This window comes from Macrobrachium nipponense, chromosome 6, assembly GCF_015104395.2.
Source record: "Macrobrachium nipponense isolate FS-2020 chromosome 6, ASM1510439v2, whole genome shotgun sequence".
In the NCBI taxonomy this organism is placed as follows: domain Eukaryota; kingdom Metazoa; phylum Arthropoda; class Malacostraca; order Decapoda; family Palaemonidae; genus Macrobrachium; species Macrobrachium nipponense.
In genome coordinates, this window is record NC_061108.1 from 65277542 (window position 1) to 65294338 (window position 16797).

At 32.4% G+C, this 16797-nt stretch overlaps 1 protein-coding gene and 1 long non-coding RNA gene across 3 annotated transcripts in view; one reads left to right on the top strand and one right to left on the bottom strand.

The window, feature by feature from the left end:
* Window positions 1–1649: 1649 nt before the first annotated feature.
* On the top strand, window positions 1650–4358 carry LOC135216323 (uncharacterized). The gene is made up of 2 exons (XR_010314854.1): window positions 1650–1858; window positions 3649–4358. It is a non-coding gene; the product is annotated as an uncharacterized LOC135216323 (long non-coding RNA).
* Window positions 4359–8487: 4129 nt separating this feature from the next.
* The window catches only part of LOC135216322 (serine/threonine-protein kinase SIK3-like), a 1037686-nt gene continuing 1029376 nt past the window's right edge, over window positions 8488–16797 (bottom strand). For both annotated transcript variants that reach the window (XM_064251493.1, XM_064251492.1), the window contains one exon: window positions 8488–10004. In XM_064251493.1, coding sequence (XP_064107563.1) covers window positions 8851–10004 — 1154 coding nt within the window. In that variant the 3' untranslated portion in view covers window positions 8488–8850. The remainder of the gene's footprint in view (window positions 10005–16797) is intronic.

Below are 16797 nucleotides of genomic sequence, written 5' to 3' on the forward strand. Positions count from 1 at the left end.
TTTTGTACCCAGAAAAAGTACACAAACCCAACTGTAGTCCGCTGTGAGAACATATATAAAAATATGATAAATGGAAAAGAAACAGGTGTGGTTTACCTAGACTTTGCAAAAGCTTTTGACAAGGTAGACCATAATATATTAGCGAAGAAAATTAGAAAACATAATATAGTGGACAAAGTAGGAAGATGGATAAAAGAAATTTTACAAAACAGAAAACAAACAGTGATTGCAAATGATGCAAAATCTGATGAAGCTAAGGTAATATCTGGTGTGCCACAAGGCACGGTGTTAGCTGCATTGCTATTTGTTATTATGATTGCAGACATAGACAGTAATGTTAAGGACTCGGTATTGAGTACTTTCGCCGATGATACAGGAATAAGTAGAGAAATTACATACTTGTGATGAAGATAGGAACTCGCTACAAAGAGACCTAAACAAAATATATGAATGGGCAGAGTAAATAGGATGGTATTTAACTCTAATAAATTTGAGTCAATAAATTATGGGCATAAAAAAGGAATGCTTTAAGCATATAGGGGACCTAATAATGAAACGCTCACAAATAAGGAAGCAGTTAAAGACCTTGGTGTGATGTTGAATAGGAACATGTTATGCAATGATCAAATAGCAATACTGTTGGCAAAATGCAAGGCAAAAATGGGAATGTTGTTATGGCACTTAAAAACAAGCGCGTAGTCTACGAGTATTGCAATATGATATGGTACCCAAACTACCAAAAGGATATTGCACAAATAGAGAGTGTACAAAGGTCCTTTACAGCAAGAATAGAAGTTCAGGATCTTGACTACTGGGAAAGGCTAAAATTTTTAAAAATTATATAGTCTAGAAAGGAGAAGAGAACGCTACATGACAATACAGGCATGGAAACAGAGAGAAGGAATTACTGAAAATATCATGGAGCTGAAAGTATCAGGAAGAGCAAGCAGTGGTAGATTAATAGTGCTCAAAACTATACCAGGAAAACTAGGGAAAGCACACAGGACATTAATCCACCACGCACCAGTATTGACAATGCAGCGTCTATTCAATGCATTGCCAGCTCATCTGAGGAATATATCAGGAGTGAGCGTAGATGTGTTTAAGAATAAGCTCGACAAATATCTAAGCTGCATCCCCGACCATCCAAGATTGGAAGATGAAAAATATACCGGAAGATGCATTAGCAATTCCCTGGTAGACATTAGAGGTGCCTCACACTGAGGGGCCTGGGGAAACCCAAACGGGCAGTAAGGTCTGTAAGGTAAGGTGTCTCTCTCTCCACTTTTGAAACATTTGAAAAAATATCACTCAATCTCTCAAAGTAAATATAATGAATTAAGTATCTTTCGATAGGCCTATATGCTTGTGCGCTCTCTCTCCCTCTTGTCATAATATATCATTCTTTACTATATCGTTCCTCACAATTCCCACAAGTACTGCCCAAATTTAAAACATTTTCTCTCATTTTTTAAGATCTGTTGTCAATTACGCATGAATTTTACGTCAGTTTAGTGTCCAAACATTACTTTTAAGTAAGGTTTCACAGTGGGTTTTAAAAAAGAATGATCGATATTCTAACCGGAACTGTTACCAAACCAACATTAACTTATAATATAGAGCCTATTTCTACATTAAAGTATAAATGTTTATACCACTTCTACAGAATCTTTATGGTGTAGTTAATGGAAATCTAGAAAGCAATAAACGTTATGATTTTGAAGCTCTACCCCCTTTCTAGAGTTGCCAAGTGTGGCATTATTGAGCAACATATGTCCTTAGATTTAAAAAAAAAACTGTATCCTGACTTTCCCTGTCAAGTGTACATCAAGATTTTGTTCAAAATATTAGCGTGAAAGTAAGTCATTATAATAGAGATGCAAGGTTGGATAATACATAGTTACAGAATCTTAGGCTGGCTTACTGTAGGTTAGATTAGGTTAACCTAAGCATAGCCTAGGCATATTGTCTTCTGAAAGTAATCAGAATGATCTTGTTCTATTTTTCAAATGAATAAAAGAAATTTTGGTAAATATTGAGATAGAGGAACGACCCCAAAGGGATAAGCAATGTGTTTCCCCAGGTAATTTTGATGTGTTTTGATCGAACTTCACCTTCATTTCCATCGGAAATGAACGATTTTGAAGATTACCCCCCTCTCTAAGGGCATCTAACTTTAATGCCTTATGGGGAAAATCAAAATGCTGAAGACCTCATGGGGCAAATGGGAAAGAGTTTGATCAGCAAAAAATAATAATAATAATAATAATAATAATAATAATAATAATAATAATAATAATAATAATTATTATTATTATTATTATTACTATTATTATTATCATCATCATCCCCATATTTAATATTCTATAGTGTAAATCTCATGACAGAAAAAAATAATAGACCAAAATTGATGACGAATAGATGGAAGGAAATGAAGAATAATGGAGGAGCCTAACAACTGATAAAAGGAATGGTCAGTCATTTCCTCAATAAGCATTCAATAACTGTGAATTCTATACCTATGAATAAGTTATATATGTGCATAACAATTTTCTCCTTTAAAGATAAAGAAAAAGAATATGTGATAAAGGAAGGAATGAGAAACAAAATGTTCTGTTTATTCCCATAAGACAATAATAATAAGTATAAGAAAGTGTTAGTAGAAGGAAGAGGAGGTGCCAGGTGACACAGCCTACTAGGTTAGCTTAGGTTAGTATGATAACTTATTTTAGGTTAGGTTAGGTTGGTATGATAACTTTTATTTAAGGTTAGGGTAGTATGATAACTTTTTAGATTAGGTTAGGTTAGGTTAGTATGATAACTTTTTAGGTTAGGTTAGGTTAGTATGATAACTTTTTAGGTTAGGTTAGGTTAGTATGATAACTTTTTAGGTTAGGTTAGGTTAGTATGATAACTTTTTAGATTACGTTAGGTTAGATTAGTATTATAACTTTTTAGGTTAGGTTAGGTTGGTTAGGTTAGTAAGATAACTTATATTTTAGGTTAGTATGATAACTTTTATTTTTGATTAGGTTAATATGATAGCTTTTATTTTAGATTAGGTTGGTTAGTTTAGTATGATAACTTTTGTTTCAGGTTTCCTTTAAAGGAATATAAAATATAATGTTTATTATGCTTATACGTAGACCAAATAAATTTTTTTCTGCTACTCGGTTAGAGACTTTATGTGCATTTTTATACATTATATAACAGTAGGCTTTGTGTAACTATGCTTTCATAGATCTAGCTGACATCCACATGGTGAGTACATATATTATATACAGTATTATGGTCAAGGTCAGATTCCAAAATTCATAAATCATTTTAATATTTGGCAAGCATGTTCCTTGTGGCTCGTGGATAATAAATAGACACCATTCGGCTGTCTCTTGCAAGGGAGGATAGCCACACCAGGTTGCAACACATTCACTCATTCGTCCACTCATCTCAGCTCCCTAAATGATGATCCCTATAATTTTGGGTCTCGGTCAAAGGTCATCTGGGGTCAACAAAGGTCAGTCTTAGTACTCCTGAATATGCACACAAGGAATCAAGCTTGTCCACTTGACTTGGTTTAGGTTAATATTATCATCATTACCAATATCACTTGCTTTAGCATAGGTAATAGCTACGGTTATCTTCTTTTAGGCACGTGAACTGCATTTTGCGTCTGCAGACATGAGGTGGGAGACGAAGTTGCCAAACTATCCAGAATATATATCAGGATCCTCTCGTAGAGAATCGCCCGACAGGAAGAGGATTCGACGTGAAAGATCTGCTATCCGAACTGCAGTGACACAGAGTGCTGATGATGACAAAAGTACAGAAGTGAGGGAGAATTCCGTACAGCCAATGAACTTGAGGGAAAATGGCAGTTTTTAGACAGAAAATATTGGACTGTTGTTGAACAAGAGGAGTCACTCTTGATCTGTCTCATTGTCAGTTCTCCACACCCTAAAGTTGCAGTATCTCCAGTCATTATACCAGATTGTTTTCTTAATGCTTTTCTAAAGGATGTTGAATTAATGAGTTAGGCGACTATTAGGTTCCTTTGAAGGTTAATTGCACTAATGACCTTGAACTGTTGCTCAGTACGCTACGAACGTGCAACATTGATGATCATAGACCTAACCAATACAGTGCGGTAATTTTGATGAAACTGGTGATTTCATTACTGTCCATAATTCTTTTGATGTTGTAAGTAATCCATAATAATTAAAACAAGACTTATTTTTCATATTTTTGCATAATCTTCGTGTTCAACAACAAATGAGACTAAACTGTGATGTAAGTTTGATTTACTGTATATATTTTGAATTTTGTATAATGCTGCTTTGAATAAGATACATATATATAGATATTTGGTTTTTATTCTTTCCTTTATTTTGAAAAGAGCTTTACATAAAACTTACAAAATAAATTGTAACTTAGTTTATATTTATGTACATTATCAATAGCCATATACTTTGTATGGCAGAATAACTTCAAATTCTCTTTAATTATGTAACTAAGGATTAACATAGTATAATGTATGTTGATATAGCCTATACAAGTACCTATACCTACATCATACCTAAACTTTAATTTTATTAAGTAATGAGATCGTGCATACTTTCTTTGTATGATCGATCATATTCTATTACAAAGCATCAAAATCAGTTAAATTCTGTTATTTATAATAAGGATATCTGACACTGTCAGAGATGAGAGAACAATATTACGAAAATGGGCAAATCTGGTTTGTCATATTCTAAAACCTGCCATCATAAACAAATTTGTGCTATTTAAACCTGGCATTGCCAGGGAAGGATGAATGAGTGAAAAAATGAAAACAAAATTATCTTTAAATGTCGATTAACTTCAAAATAATTGCACTCTCATATAAACTTATATGGCATTGCTTCATTAAGATGTCTAGGAAGTCCAATTATTATTGATTGGTATGTACCTAAAATGAATAAATAAACGCAGGATTGTTGAGATCTTTGGAAAATAGTCTGAGTCAAAGTCATTATTTGTAACTTCAATCTGTCGAGAATACTTAGAACATAAAACTTCCCTGTACTATAATATATGGCTTTCGGAATTTGAGATACTCATTCTCTAGATGAACCAATTTACGAGCATAAGTACTTGCCAAACACGAAGACTGGGGGTCACTGGGAGCCACAAGTTGCACACAACTTCTTTTTTGACAGCATGTTTCTATTTTTGACAGTACTTTTCTTATAAAACCTAATATATTTCAGTTCGATATAATCATAAATAAACTGGCTGTCGCCGTTAGCCAATAAAATCTTGCAAATATATTATCAACTTTTCACACGGTCTATATAGTACATATATTCATTCCTTTTCCTTACTTTATACCAATTCTCACTTCATCAAATAATAAAATCCTGATGCTATCAATGCAAATGATTCTGCTTGCAATAGCACTACTAAAAACAGTAAAATCACTGGTGGGTTTGTGACAGACCTTTTGCTACAAGTTCCTCCTCCATCTCCTCCTCCTCCAGTCTGCATGACAGACGATGTGTGACGTCATGGCAGCACTTGAGTCATTCATGGGCTATGTATATGAGCATTGGCTGACCTATTCTTTCTAAACCGTGGACTCATTTAACAATATAGTCCTTTGCATTCATGCTTGTCTGTAATTACAAAATTATTCTGTGCTTCAACTTATCTGCTCTTATCATCGTCATTCTGGACTTCCTAAATATTTTGTTTCATCAAAAACGGCATCCATCATTAACAACAACCAACTCACATAGCCCTATCATGCACATGCATTCCCCCTGAATTCAATCCAATTATTTCGCTGAAAACTGTGAACCAGTCTCCAAACTGGAAAATTTCCAGGTTCAAGCTGATCTGAAATTTCCAGTTCCTGAATTCCATCCCTGGATTCCCCATTGTGCATCATTCATACAATGCAGCAAGAAACTAACTCTTCCCACTGTACCAAATTATGGATAACAGACAACTCTCAGCTCTCAATGAACAGGCCTAAAAGGAACCTCTTGGAAGACAATTGCAAAGGAAAACGGCACATTCATTAATAGGTTCTACTGTGTCAACTGGCTGGCAATAACAGCAGACTCATAGGTAGACAGTACTACTGAAGCTTCTTTAAAGCTTTCATTCAGCTCCAATTACATTGCTTTTTGTCTGTTACTTTTCATGCTTCTTTATGGTCTCTTGACCACCTTGTGGCTGTCCACTTCTTCCACTTTGCCCTCCTCCAATTTCCAGTTTTCTGAACAAATCCTTTGTGTGAGAGTCTATTATCTGGGACAACTCTAAAAGAAATAAATAATGCTGCGGCTGAAACAGGCAACTGCTGGGTGTAAATATATTATTTAGAGGAAGAAGAACTGTTCAAAGTTCTCCAAATGAGGACAGGGAGGAGGTCAAGAGATCCTTCAAACTAATGGCTGAATGGTTTGGACAAATACAAGTTCGTATGGTTATGGCATCAGTCCAACATACACCAACTTTGACAGCAAAACCATTAACTACAACGCTAATCACGCTTCCTTTGCTTTACATAAGGAACCAATCTGAAGTTAGCAGGGATCAAACCTAAACTGATTCTACCTTCTGCTAATAAAATAATCTTAAGCCAGAAGTACAATCTCAGAAAGAACTAGCCTTTCCATATATCTTCATTTGTTTTAGTATACGTTTTTGGAGAGTTCAAACAATGATGTTAAATTGTCCTCCACCGCCAGGAAAAAAATTCGCACTTCTGTATATCTGCCAGATAAGGACATTGTATCGTATATTCTATAATCATAAGCAAAATAAATGTATTAACAAAATTCCCCACGGAGTCCTATCATTATCAAAATAAAAATAAAAAACCAAACAAGAGGAGACAATAACACACCAATCACTCAATGATAATCAAACTGGTAAAAGATGTAGAAGATAAAATGCAAATGATTTACATACTGCAATGGAATCAAGTCAGCGCAACAGACTGGTAAGAAGGTAGGTAGGTTTCTCGCCTTTATACTGATAGGTTACCCAATATTTTGTTGATCATTTTCAGATGCACTTGGCAATGAAGGCAAAAATTTGTAAAATGTTGGTTTGCATCTGTGAACACAAAGATACATAAATTTCTTGATGATTTTATATACTAACCTTTAATACACATTTTTACAGACTTCTCAAGCCTTTATAAAAAAAAAAAAAAATCTGGTAGCCATTTTCTCTGAAATACTCTTATACCCCCTCTTTAATCAATGTGCCGATGACAAACTTATTTCTAGATCGTTGACTTTCATTAAAAGTTGACATATGAGGTTACAAGGTGAAATTGGAATTATGTGTTTGCAATTAATACAAGCTAAAATTCATTTAAATGCACGGTTAATCAGTATTTCTTAAAAAAAACCATCTAGAGGTAAAGCCTGATAAGCGAATGGCCTACCACATGCTCGTGTTGGAACCATAATCTTCAATCAGAAATGGGAAGATGACAAAAACTAAATTCTCAATGATGACTTTCATCACTGACCAAAATGAACTACACACAAAGGTACAATACTTGTCTGAAAGAGAACTTGTAACACAAAAATATATCCCTTATTACAGACTGTACCCTTGCTAGTACGTCACTTACAGTAATGTTAGCTCAAAAATTTCCCCACTAGTTGAACCATTTTAGGAGCTTGAGCTAAATGCAACTGCAAAATGCTTTGACAATCAAACATTGATCACAAAAGAGTACCATCTAGTAGAGAGATGATCATACAACCAGCCACTTTTAATCATGATATATTCTGGCTAGTGTCCATGATGCAAAGGCACTTGAAAAGAGCATGTAAATGCAACATAATTAAATATATCAGATTTTACCTACTACAGTACGTACTATATCTTATTACGAACGCAATTCAACAAAAGTAATCGCCTAACACAGCAACAATACACTTTTGCTTTGCAACAAGTGGCACTTTTGCTTGATTCATTAGTATACAACTTATTCCCTACTGATCCACCTACATTAAGTCACTTTTCAGCTCATTTTCAAGTATTCACAATTACTTATGCAAATACCATTCAAAACAACTGAATCTTATCATTCGGGTTTATATGGAATAGGAAGTAATTCTTCAAGTAATAAATTCATTGCAATCAAGAATCAACGCAATACTTTTAAAACTTCACTGAGGTCAATGCACAATAGTGATAAATGGAATGCATGCAAGTGGTTGGTGGTACCTGAATCATGTTTCACATTCCTAATTATTTTTGGTATTATATATTAATAAGTTTGGAATAGAATAATCACAACATTGGATGTAGTTCAGAAGGCAACTTGTAGAACATTTAAAAGCAGCAAATCTGCTATTTTGAATATCAATATTCATTTCTACTATAAATGTAAAAACAAAATTGTTAATCCTGCTATGTCATTTAACACCTAAATATGAAATGTAATTTTAAAACACACAAAACTCAAACAAAAAATATGGAGAAGACTTCTAGTCATTGTTTATTTATAAAAAAAAATTAATATTTGTATTTTTGCCAATATTAGGTTCAATTTCCCTTCCAATAAAAATCTAGAAACTGATTTGATATTATATAAAAAAAAATATTAGAAGACAAAAGTGTTACGATCAGCAAGTATCATTCTTAAGTAGTGTCAATGTATAAGCTATAATGGTTGTTGTAGGAAACAAGTCACTTCCCAAAATCTTTGGAAAACAGATTCTGCCCTAGTTGTTGACATCACCCCCATATTTGATAACTTTAAATTAGGATGTTCTTCTCAATAAGTATATTAGCATAAACAAAACTTTCACATCACACGTAATAAAATAGTAAATGTTAGGGTGTCATACAATTTATCAACTGCTGGCAGAGTTGAGTATACTGTAATTCATCACCAGAAACTCTACGCATTTTAAGAGCACGGGAGTCTGCTGCAGGTCCTTCATGGACCTCCAGGTCTATTTGAGCCCCTGTATGATCCCTGACAGAAAGGCCACAGTCTCGAACGCCTTCTCTCACGATGGAAGGAGCTTTCCTTTCTAGGATGTGCATTATATTTCCAACTAAGTCCTGTTGAGCCATACCAGACCACTTTGTTGGGAGAGTTAATAGGATTGAGCCACTGCCTGTTTTCAGCAACTTTAGTTCAATTATACTACGCTCTCCTAGTGGTGATCTCTCCCCCAGGGGACTAATGTCTGCCATGTCTGTATCACTTTCACTTGCTCCACCATTATGGAATGGTGGAAAACTATGTCTAAACTCCATACTGGTAATTAACATATGCTGATGATGGTTTCCAGTGATGGCATTCTGTCGCACTAAACCAATGTTTCTTTCATTTCGAATTCTATGGACATTATTATTATCTGGTGGAGTCTGTCTGCGAGATGGAAGGATTCCTGCTGTACCCCTTGTTATAGAGGGTCCTTGAGTGTCACACTGTCCTATACATGGCAAAGGAGAGGAATCTAATGATAATCCTTTTAATAAACGCTGAGGTGACGCATGAGGAAAAATATTAGAAAGATCAGGAGACTGGGGTGATGGGATGGGTGAAGAGTCCATATCATCAGAAACATCTGGAGAAGAATCTGATGATGACGGTATATAAACAAGATCACCAGTCACACCAGTTTCATCAGTAATAGAAATCTGTGGATTTTGTGTAAAACTATGTACATGACGACGTGATAAACGCGGAGAGATGTGGGTGCGCCTGGGTGGTTCCTCTCTAATGCTGTCCAAACCAAGGGGAGGAGGAGACGGTCCAGGCCTCTGTATCAAACTAGGTGGTGGAGGTGATAAAGGCGTACCAGGAATCAGTAAAGACACAGGTGAAGAAGGCTGAGGAGAATGTGCTAATGGGGGACTCTGACGATGAGCAGGACTACGGGGACCACTTGGCGAAGATGGTGGATGGAGCTGAAGTCTGCTTAAACTTAGAGCTGTCCCATCTATGCTACTCCCACTGTGGTGTAGAGGTGAACCTAAAGGGTGTGAAAAGGTTGAATGATTAATATTTTCTTTTAAAAATGACTTATAAAACTAGTAAATGAAGTAAATATAAGACAATGAAACGATCCAATAGTGTACAATTTTTCTGATAGAGCATTTTAACACCTTAAACTCACAGGACTGGCTGCAAGTGGGAAAGTAAAGTTAGGAAGGTAATGTTCTGTGAATGAAAGAATTTTAAATAAGGATTTCAAAGTACTGACATACCTTACGGATAATGTACATAAAAAGTTAGTAAAATTTATAAGGTAAAAGAATATTGCAAAGATTAATAACTAACTACATGCATTCTAGGTAGACCCCATTGGTGAAAAAATCAAATAAAACATAAAGCAAAGAAACAAAACCACTGTATTATCAATACAGTGCACATTTTGACTTTCTGAGTACAATAACCTCTGCTATCTGTGAAAATTTATTTTTAGTTCTTTGGATTATTGAAAAATGTAAATATCCCAAGTTTTTCAAATCAATCTGTATTATTGCTAGGTATACACCAAAGCCTTCTGTATATATACTCTTGTAATATTCAACTCCATGTCATGTTCGACCCCATTTTTAGCTGCAAATATTAGGATTTTAGCATATAGTACCCCTAGTAATGTTCAAGTTTTGATTTTGGCAATAAACTTAGGCTATTTTATAGCAGTAGCTACCATAGCCTAGTCTAAGATTCTGACATCTTAAACTATGAAGCTAAAAGCTTAGAATATGGCTATAAAATGTATAAAAAAATCAGTTTATACTCATTTCAAATCATTAAAATTAACCATAATAAAAGAAAATAAAGAAACTTCCAGCCTCCTTCGTTCACAATCATTTGGTCATAACTACCAAAAGCTTGCCAACAATACATTTCTATTCTTTAACCCATAAATATAGAGGAGAGAGAGTGGACAGATAAGCGACGATTGCGTGCACGTAAGGCGCCATTGTTATGCGATGATTCTGAGAAATAGTAGCGGCAGCGTCTGCCGAGACCAGCAGCAACAAAGCCACTTCTGGCACCCAGTACTGGGCCATCAATTGTGTTCCATACAGAAATAGGGTCACACAAGTACAAGGGATTATATTCCACAGAATAGTGACTTTTTTCTTTCATGAAAATCTTTATAAATGGGTTGAAACAACCACAAATAAATGTGTGTTATATCAGAGTCAACTTGCAGTTTCCTACAAGTAATAAAATAATGAATGTTGTAGTGAGCTTTTTATTAAAGCCTATTTAACATTAAATTCATGCAGTCTAATAAAGTAGGGAAAATATATATAGATATATATATATCTATACATGATATATATACATATAGATATAATGATATAGATAGTATATATATATATATATAGAGTGTATGTATGTGGGTATATATATCATATATATATATATATATATTAGATATATATATATATATATATATATACATATATAGAGATATATATACAATATAAAGACACATGATAAATAGATAATAAATTAGCATGTAAGGTTACTGTCAGTCCATATAAACACGGTTAAGTCTGTCAATTTTCCCTACTGCTAGTACTACATATATATATATATGTAGTACTAGCAGTAGGGAAAATATACTTATATATATTATACACATATAGCTATATCTATATATATATATATATATATTATAATATTATATATGTATGTATGTGTGGGTCGATATATATATATATATAGATATATATATATATATATATAGATATATATATAACATATATAATACACATATATAAAATATATATATATATATATATATATCATATATAAATAATTATAAAAATAATAAATAATAATTATATATATATATATATATAATATTTATATATATAATATATCTATAATATATATATATATATATATATATATAAATAAAGTTTTTTTTGCCATGAAGGAAAAATGAAAAAGCGAGATAGCCAAGTACTTTCGGTCCTGTTCGGACCCTTTACTGAGTTTGCCTCAGTAAAGGGTCCGAACAGGACCGAAAGTACTTGGCTATCTCACTTTTTCATTTATTCCTTCGTGGCAAAAAACCTTTATTTATACATAGCATCACGTTTTATATACTTCGTGATCAAGTTCTTCATATATATATATATATAATATATATATATATATATATATATATATATAACATCTATCATATTCTATCTATCTATCTATCTATCTATATATTAATTATATATATATTTATATATATATATATATATATATAAATATATATAATATATATATATATATATATATATATAAATATATATATATTATATATATATATTATATATATAATATGTATAATATATATATAGTATATATTTATATATATATTGTATAATATATATATATATATATATCTATATATATATATTATATATAATATATATATATTATATATAATATATATATAATATATATATATATATATATTCATATATGTATATATAATATATATAATATATATATATATAGATATATATACAATATCTATAGATATATATATATAATATATATTACATATATTACAATATTTACATATATTATATATAAATTATAATATTATATTATTATATATATATATATATATATATATTATATTTTATATATATATATATATGATATATATATATATATATCTTATTAATATATTAATATATATAATAATTTATATATTATAGATATATATTGACATATATATATATATTTCTATACTGATATAATATTATATATATTAATATATATATATATACTATATATATCTATATAATAGAAGACTAGTACGGGGGCTCAAGCCCTACAGATATCACAAGCCAATAAAGATGACAAGCTTTTAACACTGGAATCAATTTTAATCAAAACTAATGTACCGAATTTAAATGCCCAGTCCTTGTCAGTTCAGCTGTTCATAGCCTAACCACTTGTTTGTTTACATAGTTTTGTGTGTGGGTGTTTTTTACTTTATTATTTTTCTTTCTCCCCACTCTGTCCTTCAGTCACCTTCTATTTTTGACTCTGGCAGGTTGTCTCTCCAACTAGTGCTGTTGTACAATAATTTTTACATTTTAAATGTTTTAGTGTTCAACGTTAAATTTTAAATATTATACTCTGTTTTATCAGTGACGAGTCTTATATGTTAGTATTTTTATCAATTCCCAGCCTTGAAAATGCATCGAAGTGATGTGAAACGTCGGCAATAAATTATGTACTACGCTGAGACATGCCTTTACCTCTCTGCCTTGTGATATATATATATAAATATATATATCTATATATATAATTATATATATATATATATATATATAATATATATATATATATATATATATATATATATATATATATAAGATAAGCTATTACAGTACCGTGATTCATATACATATATCGAACTACAAATGTCCTTTAATATCTAATTCGCTCTACCTCGGAATTAATATATTTTCATATATGCTTAACCGAGGGGGAATTTATGAAGCGATAATATAATTGGTGATCGAGAGGCGCGAACCAGCGACCTCTCAATTCCAGGGGAGGTTTAAGGCTTCACTGCCAGTCCTGAAATTGAGAGGTCGCTGGTTCTCGCCTGTCGATTGCCAATTCTATTATCGCTTAATAAATTCCCCCTCGGTTAAACATAGTATATGAAAATATATTAATTCCGAGGTACAGCGAATTAGATATTAAAGGACATTTGCAGTTTGATATATATATATATATATATATACATATATATAATATATATATATATATAATATATAATAATAGTTAACATATATGTACACACACCACAACACACACACACACACACACACAAATAGATATATTATATATATAATAGATATATATATAATTTATATATATATAATAATATACATATATAGTACATATAATCCTACACACACACACACACACACACACACACACACCACACACACACACCCACACACACAATATAATATAATATTAATATATTATAATTAATATATAATAATATTATTATATATATATATATACATATAATATATATATATATATATATATATATATATTATCTATATCTATATATATAATATATATATATATATATATATATATATATATATATATTACTATATATATATATATATATACTATATATATATATATATATATATATATATATATATATATATGATATATAATTATTACATATATACATATATATAATTATATATATATAATATATTATATTATATTATATATATATTTTTTTTTTATGACATCTGGATTACACTGATGCAGCTTTCAAAATAGACATAATTTAGTTTCATAAATGGAGCCTAAGTATTTTATGTATGATATCATTAAACATCATTAGTTGGTGGGCAAAGCTATTTAGTATTTCAAGAATTACATACCGACTACAAAATCCACATCAGTTGTGTATATTTTGCAAGATGACACCAATTTTACCAATGTAGCTCATTGCAAGTTAAATTACTTGATACAGTCATACCCCTACATATGAAAGTCCCTACGTATGAAAAATCTAGGTTATGAAGGCAAAGATAAAGATGTTTTGCTTCTGTGTATGAAAATAATTCAGGTTGCGAAAAGATGTATGTACTGTAAAGTCCGAGATTCGCCCGGGCCGCCGAGAACAATTTTAATACTCGCACGCTGCCAACTCAGTAGACTCGCCACCATCCTCCCGCTCTCCCATTGGTTCCCAATGCTAGTCACTGCCGTAAGATCCTGCTCTCCTATTGGTCAGCATCTATCCCATCTACATAAGGGAGTTTCTCAACCATTTCGTTTTGGCAGCATTATCGTAAACACGTGGAATTTGTTTGTTAGCGTAAATTCGTGACAGTGATTTCGCTTTCGTTGTACTGTAAGTTACTTTATCGTGTTGTGTGTGAACTTAATTACTTACGTTATTAGCCATGGGTCCCAAGAATGTTGCTGAAGTTCACGAAAAGAAGAGGATGCTTTCTATGGAGACGAAGATGGAGATAATCAAGAAGTGGTAATGCTTTCGCCATTTGTTAATGTGTTTTGTAAAGTTTAGTGTTAATATTTTCTGCCATTTTTTAATGTGTTTTGTAAAGTTAAGTGTCATGTTTTCTGCTGTTTGTCCTCCTCCTCTGTCACCACTTTTGGACATCGCCTCACTCGAAGGGTAAGGTTCCACATTTTGCTACATACGTACGTACAGTATTTCTTGTACCCTGTACACTAATTCACTTTATTTACAGGTACAGCCACGGTTAGGTTAGGTATTGAATGGTCCAAATTGTTGTATTTCATTGTTTATTGGTCAATTTAGCTTTATCATAAAATTTACTGTGGTGTTTTTGTAGGGTTTGGAACGAATTAAGCAATTTACATGTAAAACATAGTTCTGGATACGAAAAAATCAGGTTACGAAGGCCGCTTCAGAACAGATTAATTTTGTAACCTGAGATGAGCTTGTTTCACTTCTTATCTCAACCATTTGTACAGACTGGTAGATACTGGCTGTTTGGTATCAGGCTATCGAACCTACGCTATTATTAATATTATATATAACATCATGCCTATGGATGAACCTTATATGGGATGACAACGGAGATGGCAATTATTTTGCTATATTGTTGTCAAATTTTATTGTCATTTTGACCCATGAATAACGGATAGTCATTAGTTCTGCCTCTAGAGAGTAAAACTACTATAAATTTATGGTGGAAAGTCACATAATGTCGACAAATTGGTCAACTACAGTCATACCCCTACATACGAAAGTCCCTACGTACGAAAAACCCAGGTTACGAAGGCAAAGATGAAGATTTTTTTGCTTCTGTGTATGAAAATAATTCAGGTTGCGAAATGATGTATGTACTGTAAAGTCCGAGATTCACCCGGGCCGCCGAGAACAATTTGAAAATCTGAATGACCCAAAGTCTGTAACAAATAAGAAAATACACCGCACAGCAAAAGCTCAGATACAAAATGCCACAAGGGAAATGAAAAACAAGTGGTTGACAGAAAAAGCAAATGAGCTCCAATCCTTCTTTGACAGAAATGAAATGAGAAGCCTTTTCAGTGGAATGAAAGCTATATTTGGGCCAAGTTAAGACAGCACTCGACTCCTTAAAAACAATAATGAAATCCTGTCTCATTGGAAAGAACATTTTAAAGAACTACTTAATAGAGACCCTGTGATAGGTGAGGATGTACTACAACAACTCCCTCGTCTCCTATTGGATATGAAACTTGCAGTGGTACCAACTCTAGAGGAAGTGGAGTTGGCTTTCTTCTCTATGAAGAACAACAAAGCTGCAAGACCCGACAACATTCCTGATGAAATATATATATATATATATATATATATATATATATATATATATATATATATATATATATATATATATATATATGGAGGACCAACTTTACATCATCAACTTCACCAACCAATTGAAAAAATCTGGATGCATGAGGAAATTCCAAATGACCTCATAGATGGAATTATCAACACAATGTACAAGAAAAATGGGGATCAATCAGTTTGTGGAACTTACAGAGGAATTACCCTCCTGTAGCTGAGAAGATCCTGCCTGAGTCTCAGTGTGGTTTCAGACCTACTCGTGGTACAACTGACATGGTTTTCTCGGCGAGGCAGTTACAAGAAAAATGTCGAGAACAACAAAAGCCCCTTTACATGGGATTTCACTGACCTGACTAAAGCTTTTGACAGTGTCAAGCGTGAGCTGCTCTGGGAGATTATCTAGATATGGATGCCC